Source organism: Cygnus olor, chromosome 9 (assembly GCF_009769625.2).
Source record: "Cygnus olor isolate bCygOlo1 chromosome 9, bCygOlo1.pri.v2, whole genome shotgun sequence".
NCBI lineage: Eukaryota > Metazoa > Chordata > Aves > Anseriformes > Anatidae > Cygnus > Cygnus olor.
The window spans coordinates 7,764,446-7,781,987 of record NC_049177.1 but is presented as its reverse complement, the minus strand read 5'-3'; the positions used below and the strand labels follow the sequence as shown (position 1 = coordinate 7,781,987).

The following is a 17,542-nucleotide window of genomic DNA, read 5'->3' as shown; positions in this document are numbered from 1 at the left end:
TATTGGACAAGGTCTTGGCAGAGGATTGAAACTGGGCACTTTCTTGTTCCCAGCTAAACTCCCAGTCATTGTGCTGTGGGGTCATGCTGCTGCCCTTAGCTGCCAGGACTCTAGGGGCACACTTCTGCAATTTGTTCTCATTTTTAAGAAACAAATTATAACATTAACCAATTATAAGAGAAACATTTGTAAGAAATTGGATGCCAAGTTGCAGACTGCTAGAATCTGCTCCAACACACCTACAGTGAGACCTCATCACATTTATAGGCATAACTAAAGCCAGACAATCAGGCATTCCTTCTACTAAGTCTACTAATCACAGCTCAGTGATTTATAGTTGGTGAGGAAGGAAGAGCCAAATTTTAAATGATAAAGAGCCTATTTCTGTATAATTCTGAATAATTCTGAAGAGTGTCTCTTAATTAAAAACACTTCATTTTTAGATTGAGTTTCTCATTACTGATCTGCCTCAATTAGTTTTCTAGTGTTAGTTCACACGTGAGCCTTTTTGAACTCAATGCTGCTGCTCCTGAAGTCAGTGGAAGCTTGGTTTTGTTTTCAGGAGTGTGCATACTGACTGGCTGTGTTTGCTTCAGGAAGAAGTTCGGCCCTGAAGAGAGGCCTCACATACAGACACAGACACAGACACAGATTTCTAGGTTGGAAGAGACCTACCTGGGCATTCTACTGGGAAACAAAGTAGGGACTATAATAAGCATTTTGGACACTGCAGCACACCCTTGTAGACCAAGTCACTTCTAGATACTTCAGTAAGTAAAGCTTCACAGATTGCATCTGCAAATAAATTAGAAAATTCTGATAAGTCACAAATTAAAAGAGAAATAACAGCTCACTTCGCACTCTTTCATTGATCCACGTGGCCAAGAACCAATACATACTCTATCAGGATAACTCCCTTTGATTTAAATAGTTTTGAGCATGTGCTCAAAAGAAGACAGTAAGTGAAACAAACAGGGTAGAAATTGTTCCCATCTTTGTGGATCATTTGGTGTTTAATTGGTATGAACTTTACTACAACCCTTTCCTCAGTACAGCTCCAGGGAGACTTTCCTCATCTACCTGGTTTCCCAGGTATCTAATTTCTTGAAAATTATATAATTTATTGGAAATTATATAGCTCGAATATCTTTGGGACTTCTTCCCACTAGTCACATTTGTAGACACTGGCCAATAAAGTCAAAATTATTAGGTGAATGGAGAGAGGCAACCAAGCAGAGAAAAGCAGAGTGATCATGGGAGCCTTATTTACATAAAAACCCACAAAACTATAATACTTACTGCCACAATGAGATATTCAATCTGCTTGTAACATGTGATACTCTGTTAGCTGTAGCAGAACTTTGGAATTCAATTCTTCTGTTGTGTAACCACACAATAAAAGAAATTAAACAAGCAGTTTAATTCAATCAAAAGGAAAAAAAAAAAGCATTCATTCCTTAAAGGAGAGAGGTTAAAGGGTATAAAAGGAAAGCAGGGATTAGTAATCCTAAGTAATATTAGCTAATTGTTGCTTATTAGGGGAAAGGCTTTCTTCATACTAAAACACTGTGCTATAGGAAAGCTAAGGAAATATATTTAAGGAAGAAAGGGGTGGGTGCAACAAAACGAAGAGTGAAAAAAATCATACCTTGCTAAAAATAATATAAAATCATATAAAGTTACCTATTGCGGAATTATTTTAAGAACTATGCAATCAGTTTCTTCTTACCTGCAAATCAAAAATTTACAAATCAGGCCAATTTAAGCCTCTCCTTGCTTCTGCCTCTGAAAGTAATAAGATGGGTCTCAATGCCAGCAGAATTTGAGGAGTTTTGAGGACATACATTCTACTGTTCAAGGCACTTCAGAAGGCAAACCAAAAAAGGGAGAGTTTTTAAAATGACAGATCTTATACTTCACTGAAACCTAATAGCCAATGAATCAACTTTTTTGTTATATACTGACTCTGTCCATTGAGACAATCTCTCCTCTTTTCAGACTCTAAAACACAATCAAAGCACATCTTGCCACCATCTAGAAGCCTTTACCTCACTTCAGACTTGATCATTAGAGCTTGAACTTGGATCCCTCAGAAATACAGATCACTGCTCAAAACCAGAGACACAGCACTCCGTAACATGTCACGAGGCATTTACAAGTAACCGTGCCTCAAATCTTGAGATTCACATTGAGTTAACATGAATGTCAGTTACAGAATCCAAATCTGTATAAACAGTCTATTTCCCCAGCCACGTGGTGGATTACAGTAAAATGAATAGTACAGAGAGACCACTAATGCAGTATGCTTGAAAATTGTACTGTGCCCATCTGGACAGAGCCATTACTGGTGAAGTGAATACATGCCATTGTTTCTACTGTAAGTTAATTAGGTAGGATCCATCCACTATAATAAAAATGAAACAATAGCAGAAGACCTTGTATGAGGACTACTGTATTGCACAGTCAGAAAATTTTGCTGCTATTTGCATGCTGCAGTGGCTGAACAGGAGATGAAACCTTAGTTCTATGGGCATAACCAAGAGGTTCTTTGTCATTGGTGGAGCTGAAATTTTATTATACCAAAAATATGTCGCAAATAATGATCAAATTTTCAAAGTTCACACTGATGTTATAATTTCTATTATCTACTTTCTCTGAAAGAGCTTTACTCAAGTGATTACTGACATACCACAAGGTGGGAAAGCGAAGACATAGCACAGGTTCATTTCTTAGCCCTTCTTAAGAGAACTGAACACGGAAGTCAAGCACTCTTTAGCATGAAGCCACATAACCAAGCCTCGATGGCTTGGTGAAACAAGACCCAAGTTTCCCTACTTGCAGAACCCTGCTCTCTTACCAACACCATTATTACTGTCATGAAAAAATGATGGTCTCTCCTCAACATGCCAATGTTTTGTAGTTTTAAAGCTTTTTTCTTGTAGTTTGTAAAACCTTGCCATCAATCTTCTCATCTATTAGTACTGTGTTAGTATTGTTAGCAGTAGCATGTCAGTATCTGTTGCTAGAGGCGATTCTGTTGCCAGGTCTGGGACATCAGAGGGATATTGTCACTGTGGAGGGACAGTTGCTTCTGTTTACGTGTCAAACATACTCGTGCAGCAGAGCAGGTGGCGTGCGAGAACACCGTGTGGAGCTGGCTGAAGAACGCTTTGTTCTCCCTTCAGTTCTACTTTACTGACTATGGTGAAACCACTCATTAAAAGGGAAGGTAAGGAATGTTCTTAAATGAGTCACGTTTGTTCTGTGACTGTCAGACTACATCCGTAACTGGTTCAGTAGCTCTATTCAACTAGTGAGCTCATTCCCATACAGCACATGGCACAGGGAGCCTTTGTACAGGCAGCTGCAGGCAACATGCTTCATATTGGCTCCATCTTCCATGGAGGAACCAACAGGTATTTCTCCACATCAGTATGCTTGCAAAAGAGTAATACACATGAGAAATTTTGAGTGTTCCCTTCCAAGACAAAGGTGCATTTAAATTATATACCTGTTTTTTAAACAAGAGTTGAGAGAATTTATTGAGGACAAGTGAGGCAACATAATCAGAGTCACTCTAAGCAATGCTAAACCTGAAAATGCCAGCATGTAGGAGGCAACCCTGGAAGTATCAGGAGATTACAAAGACTTTGATGATTTAGTCAACGTGCCACATTATGGCTATACCCAAATCTTCTCAGTGCCTTTTCTATAGAGAAAGCAGGGAACATAAGAGGTAAATTAATTGACTGGTTAAGTAATAGCCCAGATAAAGGGAGAATGGTATTTCATACAGCATCATGAAAAGAGAACAGGTTACTGTGGGGTGGCACAGAGAGGGTGAATGAGACAATGCCAAAAATCACAACCCCAAAATGCTGTAAGTTTGAGACCACTTCAGAAAATTTGAAGCCGGAGCTGAAGTAACTCAGGTGATGAAAGCGATCTGAAAACTGTTAAAATCAATATCTGTTACAGCAGAATGGCAAACCTAAGGGACAGACAATGCTGTTTAACCCTGTACAGACAAATTGTGACTGAATTTGTTTTGAATTTGAGAGTCTAACACTGTTAATCTGTGTTGGTTTAATTTATGAAATACATACACTAGAATACCAGAAGATGCCGCAGTGCCCATGCTGTGGCAGAGCACTGCTGTTCTCATTGCCTGCTGCTGGTTTTTGAAATTCCCCAGGCTGTGCACCGGGGGGGGGGCAGGTCACAGCTTGGGCTCCCCAGCTGCCTCTGGGAGCCTTGCCTCCCTTGCACTTCTGGGCAATGCAGCAAGCAGGCAACTGAACCTCCACCTAGCTTAGGCAAGTGAAAAGGGAGGTTGGTTGTTTTGTTGGTTGGTAGTTTTTTCTCTTCATTAAGGAAATTTTAAAAGCAAGAGAAGATTTTAATTATTTCCTTTTCAAAGAAAAACAAAGTTTAAAAGACAGCCTTCTTTCTGGCATTATAGATACATAGCGATGTGTCCACTCTTGCCAGCACATTAAGAAAGGAGAGATCAGTTCTGCAAACTCCACAATTTCTGCTGTGGTCTACAAAGAAAAAACAATCAGGAATCGAAGCAGCTAGTTTGGATGGGTTGATTCCTTCCTGGGTCAAACAGGAGCCGTGGGGGCTCAAAGGAGCCAAGGGGACCAAACAGGTCCCCTTGTCTGGGTCAAACAGGAGCAGGCATGTTAGATTATTTATTGAAGGGCTCCCTTTATAAGGATAATGTACCTTTTTGCTTCTCCTAGTTTTAGGTACGCATGGTATGATTGTGATGTGTTGTACAGCCATACAAGGCTGAAGATTTCACACTGCACTTAATCAGGCAGTAATGATCTAACTGCCCAAAGTTCATTTTGTGGTAAAATCCAGACACAGGGATGCCTGTAAGACAGTGGTGTCTTACTCACATCAGGAGAAGGCACTTCAGTATCCTACACAAGAGCTGACAAATCTACATACAGCCAAGGGCAGTTCATAATGTGGAGAGCACCTCAGAAATGCTGCAACTTCGCTTCCACAGAGCCAGCTTGGCTTTCTTACTCCAAAGAGCTTCAGGTTCTAGGCTTGGCTGCAGAGCAAAGCGTGGGTTGGCTCCTCATCTAGGTTATAGACGAACCTTAAGGACACTGCTTTTGCCTACAGCTCCCCAGAGATGCCCTTTCTCATCCTCAGCAAAGACTGCTACTGTATTTTTTCACCTGTCTGACAAACCTAGGCATCTCAAAAATATTTGTATTTTCAACTGGCATTTGCATTCAAAGGGAACAGACATCTGAGCAGTCAAGAAATGCTTAAGATGGTGAGTGCAGTAATCAAGAGTTTTGTTTTTTGTATGTGAACACCCCTGAAAAACAAAACAAAACACAAAAACCACTCAGACTTTGGGACTTCTGAATGAAACAGAAGACCCTGAAACCTTTGGTGGTAGAGACAGGAAGATTTAGACTAAATTCATCTTTGAGGATATTGCTTACTATAGTTTCACTAATGATAATTTTTTGTTCCTAAATGATGGAACTAAGAGATAGAGTAAAACAAAGGTTGTAACAGGGGACGATTAGGATGACTGCCATGGAGGCAGTGGTAGTGGCAACAGTGGTGTCAGTGTGAAATGTGGTTGTGAGAAATCCTGATATGCTGGTAGGATGTTTCAGGCTTCTTTAGAAGAGACGATGAATGTTTGTGCTACCACTAAAGCATTTGGTGAGCTCTCACTTGGATGAGAACACCTGCTGCTGCTCTGGTCATAAGTGGTGGAACTGGCAGAGGTGGACTGCAGGGATGATACATGAAATAGTCACATAGAAGAGCGAAGAAGAGTAAGGAATATACGTTGTTCCCAGATAGTTGTAACCAGAACAGTAGAGCTTTTAAGAAAGGAAATTCAGAACAAATCTTCTGAGGTTCTAAAGGGGGCCAAGAGCGCACACAGTTATCAAATGGTGCCTGATAAGCCCACGGAAAGATGGCAAAACTGTCAAGACAGTTCCTGGTAGTAGAAATTGAAATTTGTCATCACAACTTGTAGGTGTCTACATAGTGGTTTGAAAGGAGATGGAATTGCTCTTTACTGGTGCAATACGTATACCGTAATAAACCCGTATTTCAAGGTTTACTTTTTCTAGAAAACTATATAAAGCCATTTTACTTTCCCACCTCCTCAGGCAGTTTTAATCCCAGTGTCTCTCATTACATTAGATTCTGGCACTTCTTTTTTGCTCGCAATTAAACGAAATTACTGGATTCTGAGATTTTAAAAAAAAAAAAAAAAAAAAACAGGAACTCTCCGCCTTCCCCATCGTTTGACAGGGACTAGGAAAGATTCGGGGTTCTCTCTCCCCTGTAGCCTTCCTGGGTTATTAGGGAGGAAGTTTAACAAATTACAGGTTAGCACAAGGCTGTGTGATGCTGGTGACACCTTTGATATACCCAGCTCTTGCAGTGCACTGTAGTTAAGGCTCGTGGTCTTTTACTACGGATTATATCACATAGCCCCGCACTGCCTGGTACTGAGAGGTCTTGCCAGGCTCCTGGTGAAGCTGGACTATGGAGCAGGTGTTTTCAAGGCTAACCCAGAGAATATGTAAATAACACAGTGTTGTATTGTACATCCTCTAGTTAAAAGAACAACCTGCCAATTATTAGATAAGCACTAGAAATTTGATTCTCAAATCCACTGACTACATTCAGTGGAGTAAAGCTGCAATATGGCCAACAGAAGGCAGAAAAGCCAGGCTTACCCGCCTTTGTAAAGCAGTTCAGCTAACAGCTGTTAAATTATAATTAGACTGTTCAGATGCTAAGGGAGAAGAAAAGGCTGTTATTTCTGCGGAGTCATTCTAAAAGCTGCCTTAAAACAGTAATAACAGAGTGCCTTTGATATCAGGAAATTCCCACAGTAAAATGAGTTTAGTGTCTACCACGTTTTTAATATTTACAGGTAGTAAGAACTTCTGATAATAGCTGCCCAAACCACAGGTGGCTTTACAAGGTTATATTCTCCTAGGTTTGAAAGACCTCAGAAAGCAAAAAGAGGTGGTTTTTGTTTGTAGTCGTCATCACTGCCTAGTTTGCTTTCATGCAGTGTTCTAACAGTCTCAAGAGTACAGGCTTTTATTCTCAGATTGCAATTTTTTTTTTCAGTTGTGTGAGACATTTTTTGAAATGTCAGGTCTGTCAGGAAGATTTAAAAGCATCTTGTTCATTCACTTACCTTCACGTACTTCAGCTCACAAAGCAAGGTGCATGGACAGTCACTTCAAGGTTCGTTTTGTCCTTGTACTATCTTCTCTTGGCTTTCCAATGCATATGCAAGTTCCAGAGTTGGTAGCTCAGTAAACTGGTAACTTAGTAAACCATAGGGAACAGTCCTTTTTTCTCCCTGAGCTTCCATGAGTTATATGGAATTGCTCTCTGAGCAGCATGCAAAAAGCATTTGATTTTTCTCATTATCTTACCAGTCCTGCTATCCTCACCTTAATCTCTATATAACATATAATTACATTTTTACTGTTTTACTTTTTTTTTTTTTTAACTAAAGTTCCTTGTAAGTTAGAAAATGGGAAATATGGACATTTTCTTTCAACAAATCTAAGCTAACTACCCAACCTGACTGTAAGAGTGCTAATAGAGTATTACTTCATTGTGCTTCCTTAATTATTAGCACAAGCCTCATTTTGCCTTTGATCAGTTTCCTTTGTGCTTCAGTCTCACATTCATATGCACCGCTCAACCTAATTCACCTCAGTCCTTATTTGCTATTTTATGTAAACAAGAATATTCACTGTGTGAAAGAAATCAATGATTGTTTTTTCCTAGTTTCTCCTTACAGATTCATAGCGCCTCCGATTTATTGCCAAGCTTGCTTGAGAGTTACCAAGGAAAAAATCTATAGCTTTACTAATAGAGAACCATCATATGAGGAAACATCTTGGTATTACCTGTTTTGGTGGGTTTGGATGGGGAGATGATATTATGCCCTCTATACGCACCGAGGTGATTTGCAGGAGAGCTAGACCTGTTGAATGAAAATGATACCCCATATGGATGAAGGTGCAAAGCTGTCTAGGGCTTACCGTGATGCTTATATGTTTTAAAATGTAGGTGTTGTCACTAGGAGAGGGAGAAAAGCAGCTTCCAACTCTTGTCCCTTCAAAGAGCTTAATTACTTATTAGCAATAAGGATGGCAACCGGTCCCATGCCCCATTAAGCCATTACCCTAGTGGCAAGCATCAGCTGTTTCAAGTTAAGGCAGACAATGATCCTGCAATAGAGTCTGTATCCCCCTCAGAGAATCTTTTCTCCATTTAAAAAAAGAATCCAAAGTACACCAAGTGTCTGAACGAGCAGTACCTTGTCGCTGTGAGTTCCCTCAGTTAATGGTGCTCTATTAAAAGGAAAACCTATTTCACCACTGAGAAAGTTAAGAGTAAGATCACATGCACTAAACACATTCACGCATCTGTTCTTCATGATTCTTTAATGGTTATAGCAGTTTCCCCTCACCCTTTTTGAACATGGACTTCATTATTTTTTATACAACAGGTTTTGTTTTCTTTTCTATTAGACTGATTATATAAAAACTCAGAGTGAATTGGAAAATCTTAATTTCCAGAAGGCTTTAGCACTTAAAACAGAGAGGGAATGAAAGCTGAAAATGCTCAACTGTGCTTAAACTGTGTGTACTGAGAACAGAAATGGTACAAAAAGCATCTTCTTAAAACAAGATTTATTGGCACAAACATACATGTTACAAATGTATACAGTATTCTCAGAAAATACGTTCACCACTTCCAAAAAAATCACCATCCACAGGAAAGTACAGTAATATCAAACTTGGTAAGTTGTCACAATTTTAGCATCAAAATGCATGCGGAATTTCATCATTTATAAACAGAATTCCACTGACCTCCAGGTAGAGCACTTTAAGAAATTTCCTGGTCTCCACAACATTTTTTTTCCTCCCCAGGTAGCTCTAGTAAGACACAAATGGACTGTTTTCTGTAGAGGCACAAAGCACAATTTCTTGCCCAGTACAGTCGGGTCTACAAGGTGAGAGATGCTGTTCTCAGCAAAGACTTTCAGATCCTCTCTGAATGCGTTACTACATAGCTTAACACCACCCTGTGGCCTTTAAAAGGATGCAGTTAAAGGTTTAGGCTGGAGTTTAGTTTTCAAAAGGGCAACTGAAAACAAATTTCTGGTTATTCCTGGTAGAGGACGTAACGCTTAAGGAGCTAAAAGGAAGGAGGTAGAAGAAAGGTTTTTGTTTTGCATTGCCATTCCAGCGGCATTGCATGGGAGTTGACACCACTAAGGTGACTTGTGAGGAGAACTAGTATCTCAGTAAATCCTTTTTCTTTGGTGCCACTGTAGCAACTTAGCAGCAATGTTTTGCCCCTCACCTCAAACAGTGCAGAGTCAGACTACCAGATGCCTTGAATCTGTTTGAATGCTATTGATAACCTCAGCGTTAGTGTCAGAGTAGTGGGTTTCATGTATGCAGAGGGGAGGGAATGCACTTGGTGGGGCAGAGAATATACCCAGTGGCAGAATTCATTGTGGAATCACCATCCTTGGAGACTTTCAAAACTCAGCAAGACAAACGCTGGGCAACTTGATCAAACCTCAAAGTTGGCCCTGCTTTGATTGGACTAGATAAACCCCAGGAGTCCTTTCCAACCTAATTTTTCTATGATACAAAGGAAAGGCTTTTCCTCTCTTGAAGTAGAACATGGCACAGATTCCTTATCAGGCCTGGATTTAGCAAGAACAAATGAGGTTTTTCATCATCTCTCCCCATTGGTATTCGCTGATGCAGTATGCCCTCTCATCTCATGTGGTGGTAAGAGACACACAGCGATGCAATTCTTCCCTCTCCTTCACTCCTTTCTCAGAGCTACCAGAGGACAGAAATTCTCAGTATGCTTAAGTGTGTGTTGAAGCAGTTTCCAGAACAGGGCATGCTTTGCTTTTCACTCCTAGAAGGCCAGAGAGTGCGAAATACCCAACCATCTGTCCTGTCCATTTTAAGGCTACACTGCTGAGTTGCTTAGCTAGCACCACCAGAGGCTGCTTTAAGGTGTTAAAACTCAAGCAGAAGTCATTAAGAAAAATACTAATTAGCTGGCTGCAAACTCTCATTTCCTGCAATGACTAAAACAAGTTTATAATAAGAGTTCATATATTGCCACTAAGAGAGCATTTTATGTAGCAAAACTAAGTAAAGGTTTCTCATAGTAAATACTGGCTGTGCTTTACCTTATTCATATTTGGAGAGAGAACACATCACCCAAATGGCAAATGTCTGTCTACATATATATGTGCTTCTTTTGGGATGGGGGAGGACAAAAAAACCAGGAGTTTAACCTCTACAACAGTTGGTGTTTCCTCCTCAAAATGTATTTTTGCAACAGACAAAGGATGTTTTTAAGCCCTGCTTTTGAGTAGGAGGTACTAATTTCTAAAACAGGTGCCGATAAACATAATGTGACTAATATTTTGCCACGTATGTGGTCGGGGGAGGGAGGACTTTTCATTTACAAGACAAAGTAATGATGTTTTTCATGACAAGTAGTGGGCTATCGGTAATATTTTATTGTGCAGACCTGTGAACACGTCTTAGCTACATTAGCATTTTATTTTATATCTAATCTAGGAAAAAAGAAAATGGCAAATGGGTTGAACTTTGCATTCTAATGAAAAAAAAATCTGTCATTAATGAGTGGGCTTTGGAAGCTAATTATTTGGGTATCCATACGGCTGCTAATAACTTCAGTAACAGGCAAAGAATACTTAAGTAACCCTTAAGCTGTATACCCATGGCCTTTACAATACAGTTCTACTTTTATTTTGAGTCTTTTTTTTCCCTTTGAGTTTCATGAAAGTGTCAGAAAGATGTCATTGCTGGCATACTGAAGTCCTTCCTATACAACAAAAAGCCTAGTGGACATGCAGCATGTATCTTTACTGCACTAAGCACTCTGGAGCCCTTATTTGACTGAAATCCTTGAGCACTTCTGCAACAGACAAGAGTTGCACAGAATCTTTGGATGGTATATCCCAAAGAGCTCTCTTCGTGAAAAATAGTAGATCACCCTTACTGCATATGTCTCGTCTGTTTTCAGGAAAAAAAGAGAAAGTAAATTCAACTACGGTCAACAAGTCATAGCTCATTTGAAGTAGTAGTCCATATACACCTCAATAGACTAGCACCACTTAGTTTTAATGTACGAAAGGTGCTCCTAAGTATAGCCACTCGTAAAAAAGGAAGTTACTGAACGTTGGCTATATTTCACTTAAACCATTTCCCAATTTACTACCATGTCATTATCATGCAATCCTTATTTGCTGTTTCCTCTCCCTTCCATCAAAATTGATAAAATTACTGTTACTAGAAATGTTAAATAAATTTCATTAAAACTGCAGTGTTGCAATTAAAGTAGTTTAGCAAAAATGCTGTTGTCTAGCAACCAGGAGCATCCTGCAGCATCACATCGTTTTGAACTGAATTACGATCTAGGAGCTGCATTCTGCCTTCAGGGTTCTCGTCCCATCAGCAGAGCCCAGTTTGAGGACAGCAGGGCATTTTGGGGAGGAGGATGAGCTCCACTCAGGCCTACCTCAGCTATGATCAAGGTCAACAATAACAACAGGACAGAAGGCAGGGAGTCAATTCAGAGGGCAGCAGAACAACCCCAGCCCCAATATGCTATGCTCCAAATACATTACACTCCAAAACCACAAAGGCTTTCAAACAGAATGAAGAAAGACTTGAAGAATAATGGAGAAGCCAGCCACAGTGAGAAGAGCTAAATAATGGACAGCTTTTTCATAATTATCTTTGTTATTCTCTATAGCATTTTCTCTTTGAAAACAAGTACTTTGTCCTTTTAAACTTATAGCACATGGTTTCTTTGCTTGAATAGAGTGTTACGTATGAACCACGAGGATGTATTCATGTTTTAAACCAGTACAGGTTATGATTTTTGCTTTGGAGAATTAGCAGATGCGATCCAGTCATGACAGAATGGGGTTACTGCAGAAATGACTCATTGTTGGATAATCAAGTGTTTACTTCACCAAACTGCATGTAATCGGACTGCCACAGTTTTCTGCTTTATTGCAAGATGTAGCTTTTAAATGTCAGTGCATCAGGAAGAAAGGTATACTCCTTGGGTGGCTCAGATCTCTTTTCATGCATGTGTTTAAAGACAGTCTTTTGAGTCTCAATGGAGAAAAACAGCCACTGAGAACATCAATGGAAACATAAATTAATGACATAAGGAAGGGAAATTAGTGGAAGAAGAAAAAAAAATCGTTTCTCAAAGTGGAATAGAGAAGAATTTCTGATGGAGAAAAGGAGGAAAAAAAGATGTGAGGTTCTGGTCTGATTGTTTTATACATCTCAGTCCAGTATCCCTACTGAAAATAATAATGTCACCATCTGAGAAATCTTCAGCCAATCATTTCTCTAGATAGAAGTCTATTTTTTCAAACTGCATTCTTCAGCCTTCTTGATTTTTCCATCTAAAGAAAGGAATTTGAGGGTCGTTATGCTTTGTCTAGTATGAAGGAACACATGCTCAAATGGATCACTTCTAGCAAGTGGGACCTAAATCAGGTGGGAGAGCTGAACTGGCTGGAAGAGCATCTCACTCGTCTGACTGCACATGGGAACCAAAGGTTAAGATCTGTTACAGTCCTAAGGTTCAGGTCAGAATGTGAAGCCAGACCAAAGAGACTTTGTCCTCTTTCGGGCCTTTCTCCAGTACTCACTGTGTACATTGGGAGCGCGCCCAGTGCCTTATACGTCTACTGATTTAGCCCTCTTCCCTGTTTAAAGGGCAGGGGAGGCAGGGTCAAGATCTAAATCCTGGGTCACACCCAAGTGTCCTCTCATTTGTTGCAAAGGTCTAGCACCAACACAAGCAATAGAGATACTAGCATCCAAAAATACTAAGATTGCACATACTTCCACTGGGTCAATGACCTCCCATGGGACAGAGAAAAAAAAAAAAAAAACAAAAACACTCCATAAAAGTATGAAGAAGAGTTCAGTAACCATCTGAACTTCCAAAAGTTCCTGAAATTTCAGTCTGCCGTTATGGATGCACTTCTGAGAAACAGACCACCATTTTACAGGTATGCTTGAACAGAGATGTCAAGTCATGAGCTTGCGTTTAAGAGCTAAAACCCATGGTATTCGGACAAGAAGTAGCTTGACTGTTCAGGGAGTTATGAGAAGGCCTGTCAGAGGAACAGGGAGAGAAACATGACAGTAACAGAAGGATTTCAAAAGCCCTTGCTTCCAAGACAAAAACACAGGAGACTGTGGCTGTTCTAAGTAACTCCTTATGTAGTTATAACTGGCATTGCAGATGTTTCAGTCATTTACTGCAGATCACCCTTTAAAAAGAAAAAAGCCAAGTATTTTACTTGCCTCATCTGTTCCAGGGCTCACCTCATGCAGCTTCCAATGGAATTGAAGTGCCAGCTTTAAAAATCAAACTGACTACATTTCTAAATCACTTCTTATCCTATAGACCCTTGGTTACATTCAGGATCTTTATCAGATTCTCCCCTCCTCCTTCTAATAATCTTGGATTATGTTGGACTAGGTTGGATTGACTGTGCTGTTACATAATGTGGTCCAGTGAAAAGCAGGTTAAGTGTCCCTGTTTGGGCTTCCTCACTACTTGCTCCTGCAAGCTCCGTGTACCAGATACTTAGGTTTAGAGCCCTATTTATGTTATTGCAAAATGAGCTAAATTAGAAGGAAGAAGGTGTAATGCTCAAGCAGGACTTCAATAGCCTGTGGAGAGTGGTTGCAAATAACACTGCTTAAATCTTGGAAGTTGATGTGTAGTCAAGTTGCACAGCAGCTGTGGTACAAACCCAGACCAGCTCCTAACCACCCCATTTCAGCTATGCTGTTCCTGAATGCCATGTCATGCTGGCATCCTAGTTGTACAGCTGTAGCCCAGAAAGCAGGGGAGGGGTGCTTCTTATACGGATAGAATATGCAAGTCTCAGATGATGTCTAACTCTAGCTAAAGCTATCAAACCCCTTGCTCCCAGCCAGAGGAGTCTTCAGTTCAGTCCTCAAGATGGCAGTCATAAATTAATCAGCCTTGCAGTCTCCCGAGGTTTTTCCACGAAGCAGATAAAAGGGAGCCCCTTTGTGCCTTTTAACCAGCCTAAGCCTGGGCAGTAATTAGTGATGAAGAGGCGTAGCTGAGATTCTGCACAGTAATTGAAATTCTAACTGGTGCTGAATAAACAAGAAGGAGTTAACCTTTATACGGGAAATTTGCTATTACAAGTAGGCAGTTGTAGCTATGCATACACATTTTAAGTGCAGAGGCAATGAGTGGAAAGCAAACCAATCCTGCCTTAAACACAAATAAGATCTCCAACTGTGTTTATATAGATTGTCCTCTGTACCACTCTATGTGTATGTGATGGTGTTGCACAATCCGTGACCCTGAGCAGTCCTATATTACCATGTTCTCGGTGCAGGATAATTAACCCTCTGCAGGAGCAGACTCTGGGTCTGTACAGCAGGGAAGGACGCACTTGTTCATGCTTCCTGGGCTGAATTAGAGATGCTACATGGCTTATCTTACTAATTGCAACCAGTCAGTACAGCACAGCTAGCAGAGTTGAACATATACAAACACGCTGTAGTGCACCCAAGTTAAAGAGTTAAACACATGAATTTAACATATTTTATTAGCACACAGGAGGAAATTGTCTTTTCACGAATATTTCACAACCCACTAGAAGCAAGGTTTTGTGACTTCACTCTTCCTTGCAAATTCTTACCAAGATTTAGTAGTCATCCCGGTTGGTTACTGTTTTGAGGGAGAATGAGTACACATGCTACAAACAGGAGTTTCTCTTCTCCAGTCTCCTCTAAAGCTCCCATTTTGATTACTAACTTGCTTGAGCTAGGAGGACCTAAGCTCTGTATGCTTTCAGCACTCTCATTATAGTTTCATTTGGAAACTTTGCATCTCTGTAGCTAGAGGATTCAAACTCCTTGATGTGTATCTGCTGCTTACATCAGCTAAGTAGTCACTTCAGACTCTGACAGGAAATCCCACTCTCTACATTAAGGATCTGTATCAGCATATGACCTTAATGACCTCATCTCCAGAGAAAGCTATCTTTACCTCAGGAGTCCTTTCAGCATTCCTATAGAAAAGTCCCATGAGGATCAAGTCATATTCAACAAGGGTATGGGTGGTCAGGTCCCACCCTGAGGAGGTAATTTCTTAAGAGCCAGCCAAATATCTCAGTAGTTTAAAAAGGGTCCTGAAGTTGGATGGGTTATTCTTTTTTCCAGCAAAGGCTCAATTATACATAGTTAATCAGTTGTAGCACTTCATGGAGTCAAGCCCTTAATGACAGCAAAGTTTTCTGTCTGATCCATGAGGATTTCAGAACTGTTCACGTACTTAGTTGAGGAACTGAAGCGAACAGGGCATACCAGTAGCACATTAGTAACTTTGAAAGTTATTAATGTCTGAAGGTTACTTCTATTTCATTATGACTGTGGCCACATGCTAGTTAACAATATGAAACAGTACATGTGAACATGAAGTAATAAATATATGGAAAAGTAATGCAGCTGAAACCATTCAACTAAGCATTACTTATTCTCTCCACAAAATTCTACGTAAGCACAGTTTGAATATAGATCCAATGCAATGAACTGGTTTGATTCTCTGTTTTTTTTTTTGGTTGGTTGGTTGGTTGGTTTTTTAATCTAAGACCACATCAAGAGAGATACTAGGAATATTTGCTAATATCACTATTTTCAATGCCCTAAGTTGCAGGGCAAAAAAAAAAAAAAAAAAAACATGCCATCACCATCACCAAAAACCCTTCCTTAAAAAAAAAAAAAATATAGCAATTCTTAGAAGTACTGAAGAAGTTATCCTAAAACAACCCTGTCAGGATTGCCTGGTTCAAAATTTGATAATTCATTTTTAGCTTGGCTAAATATGTTTAAAACCCGGTAGAACTGTCTCTGGATTCTAACCACATCCCTCTCAAAACAAGCTATTCAGTATTTAAAAAGGAAATCAAAAATGGAAATTGAACATTTAGGAGTAACCCTACAACTACAGCATACAATAATTTTCCCCAAACTGCAATATATCTTTTAATTATATCAAATGTTGGTTTAAGTATGAAAAGTATCTCAGCTGAGCACTTTATAAAGAAGATATAATTTATGAATTATACACACACACAAATTAAATTTCTAAAAAGCCTATTAACACCACCAGTTTGGAATAGTGTTCTCTGTCTTCCTGTGCTCCAGGAAAACTTTGCTAGGCACCATTCCTTTCCTCGGCCTCTCTCTCTGCTATTCCTTCTATTTACCACATCCTTCTCTTCCTGATTTTTAATTTGTCCTCACAGTGGGGACCATTTCTGCAAAACAGCACAGAGGCAGCTTCCTACAATTGTGCTGGAAAGCCACAGACATCACCAAAGTCATTCATGTGCTTCAAGTTAGGGCAATAAGTATTGGGATTTGGCATTCAGGAGGGTCCCATAACGTCTGACAAACACCACCTCCAGTTTTTAGCAAGAGTCTGCATCTTGGTCATTTATGGTGTTTGTGTTACTATTTTTGCATTTCATGTAGCTTTTCCAAGATTCTGCTAGCTAATATTTTTGGTTGTCATACAGGTTTCTTTCTGTCTTTCGTACTGAGGGCTTCTTGGTTGTACCGAACACCCCCCAAAGGAAAATTTCAATCCATAAAAGGCAGTCCTATTTACTTTCCGCAGGCAATGTGTGTAGACATGGATACCATAACTAATCTAAAAACCTACGTGTTTGGTTGGCTAAGTATAGATGTCACACATCCTATGAATACTTGCAGATACCACTCTTTTCAAAGCGTAGCAGAGACACACTACCACAAGAAGCTGCATCTGATAGTGGATTTTGCCATCCAACTTCAGGTGCTCAGATTGAGAATTTTGGCCCTCGTGTTTGCTGAAACCTTAGTTGTGGGTCCAATCCACCTTACAGCATCCCTTTAAGCAGGAGCTTCCCCATAGCCGCTTTCTCTGATTCTGAGATGTTTGGAATGCTTTTCATATATTACAGTTTCTGAAGGTCAGTGCATACACATTTTAAGACACAGTGATAAACAGTGTATGGAACTACTTGGCAGTATTTAGCTGGTACAGTTTCTTGTGGAAACAACAGAATTCCAAAACACACCACATTGAATGCTTATGGGTTATTACAAGCAAAAATCCCAAGACACTGGGAATTAAAAAGCGGAGTTCAACAAAGGAACACTGATACTGTTGGTTGATGTGAACAAAGTTGTGCCAAGTCGTCGTCCTTTGCTTTTTCAAGTGGAGAAATAAACTGGGGAAGGAAGCAGAAGGGGAAAAATATGATGTACAACAACAGTTATGACAGTTACCATTGTGCTTTAGCTCACAGAAGCATGTGCTCTCAGGGGAAGGCAAACACCTTCAGTGCATCCTGCTGAAAGAGCAC

General features: G+C 40.0%; 1 protein-coding gene across 1 annotated transcript in view; it reads right to left on the bottom strand.

Moving 5' to 3' along the window:
- Positions 1–8,715: 8,715 nt before the first annotated feature.
- LOC121074715 (vesicle-associated membrane protein 2-like) overlaps positions 8,716–17,542 on the bottom strand; it is a 48,066-nt gene continuing 39,239 nt past the window's right edge. Inside the window, exon 5 of the mRNA XM_040567140.1 lies at positions 8,716–17,407. Coding sequence (XP_040423074.1) covers positions 17,391–17,407 — 17 coding nt within the window. The 3' untranslated portion in view covers positions 8,716–17,390. The remainder of the gene's footprint in view (positions 17,408–17,542) is intronic.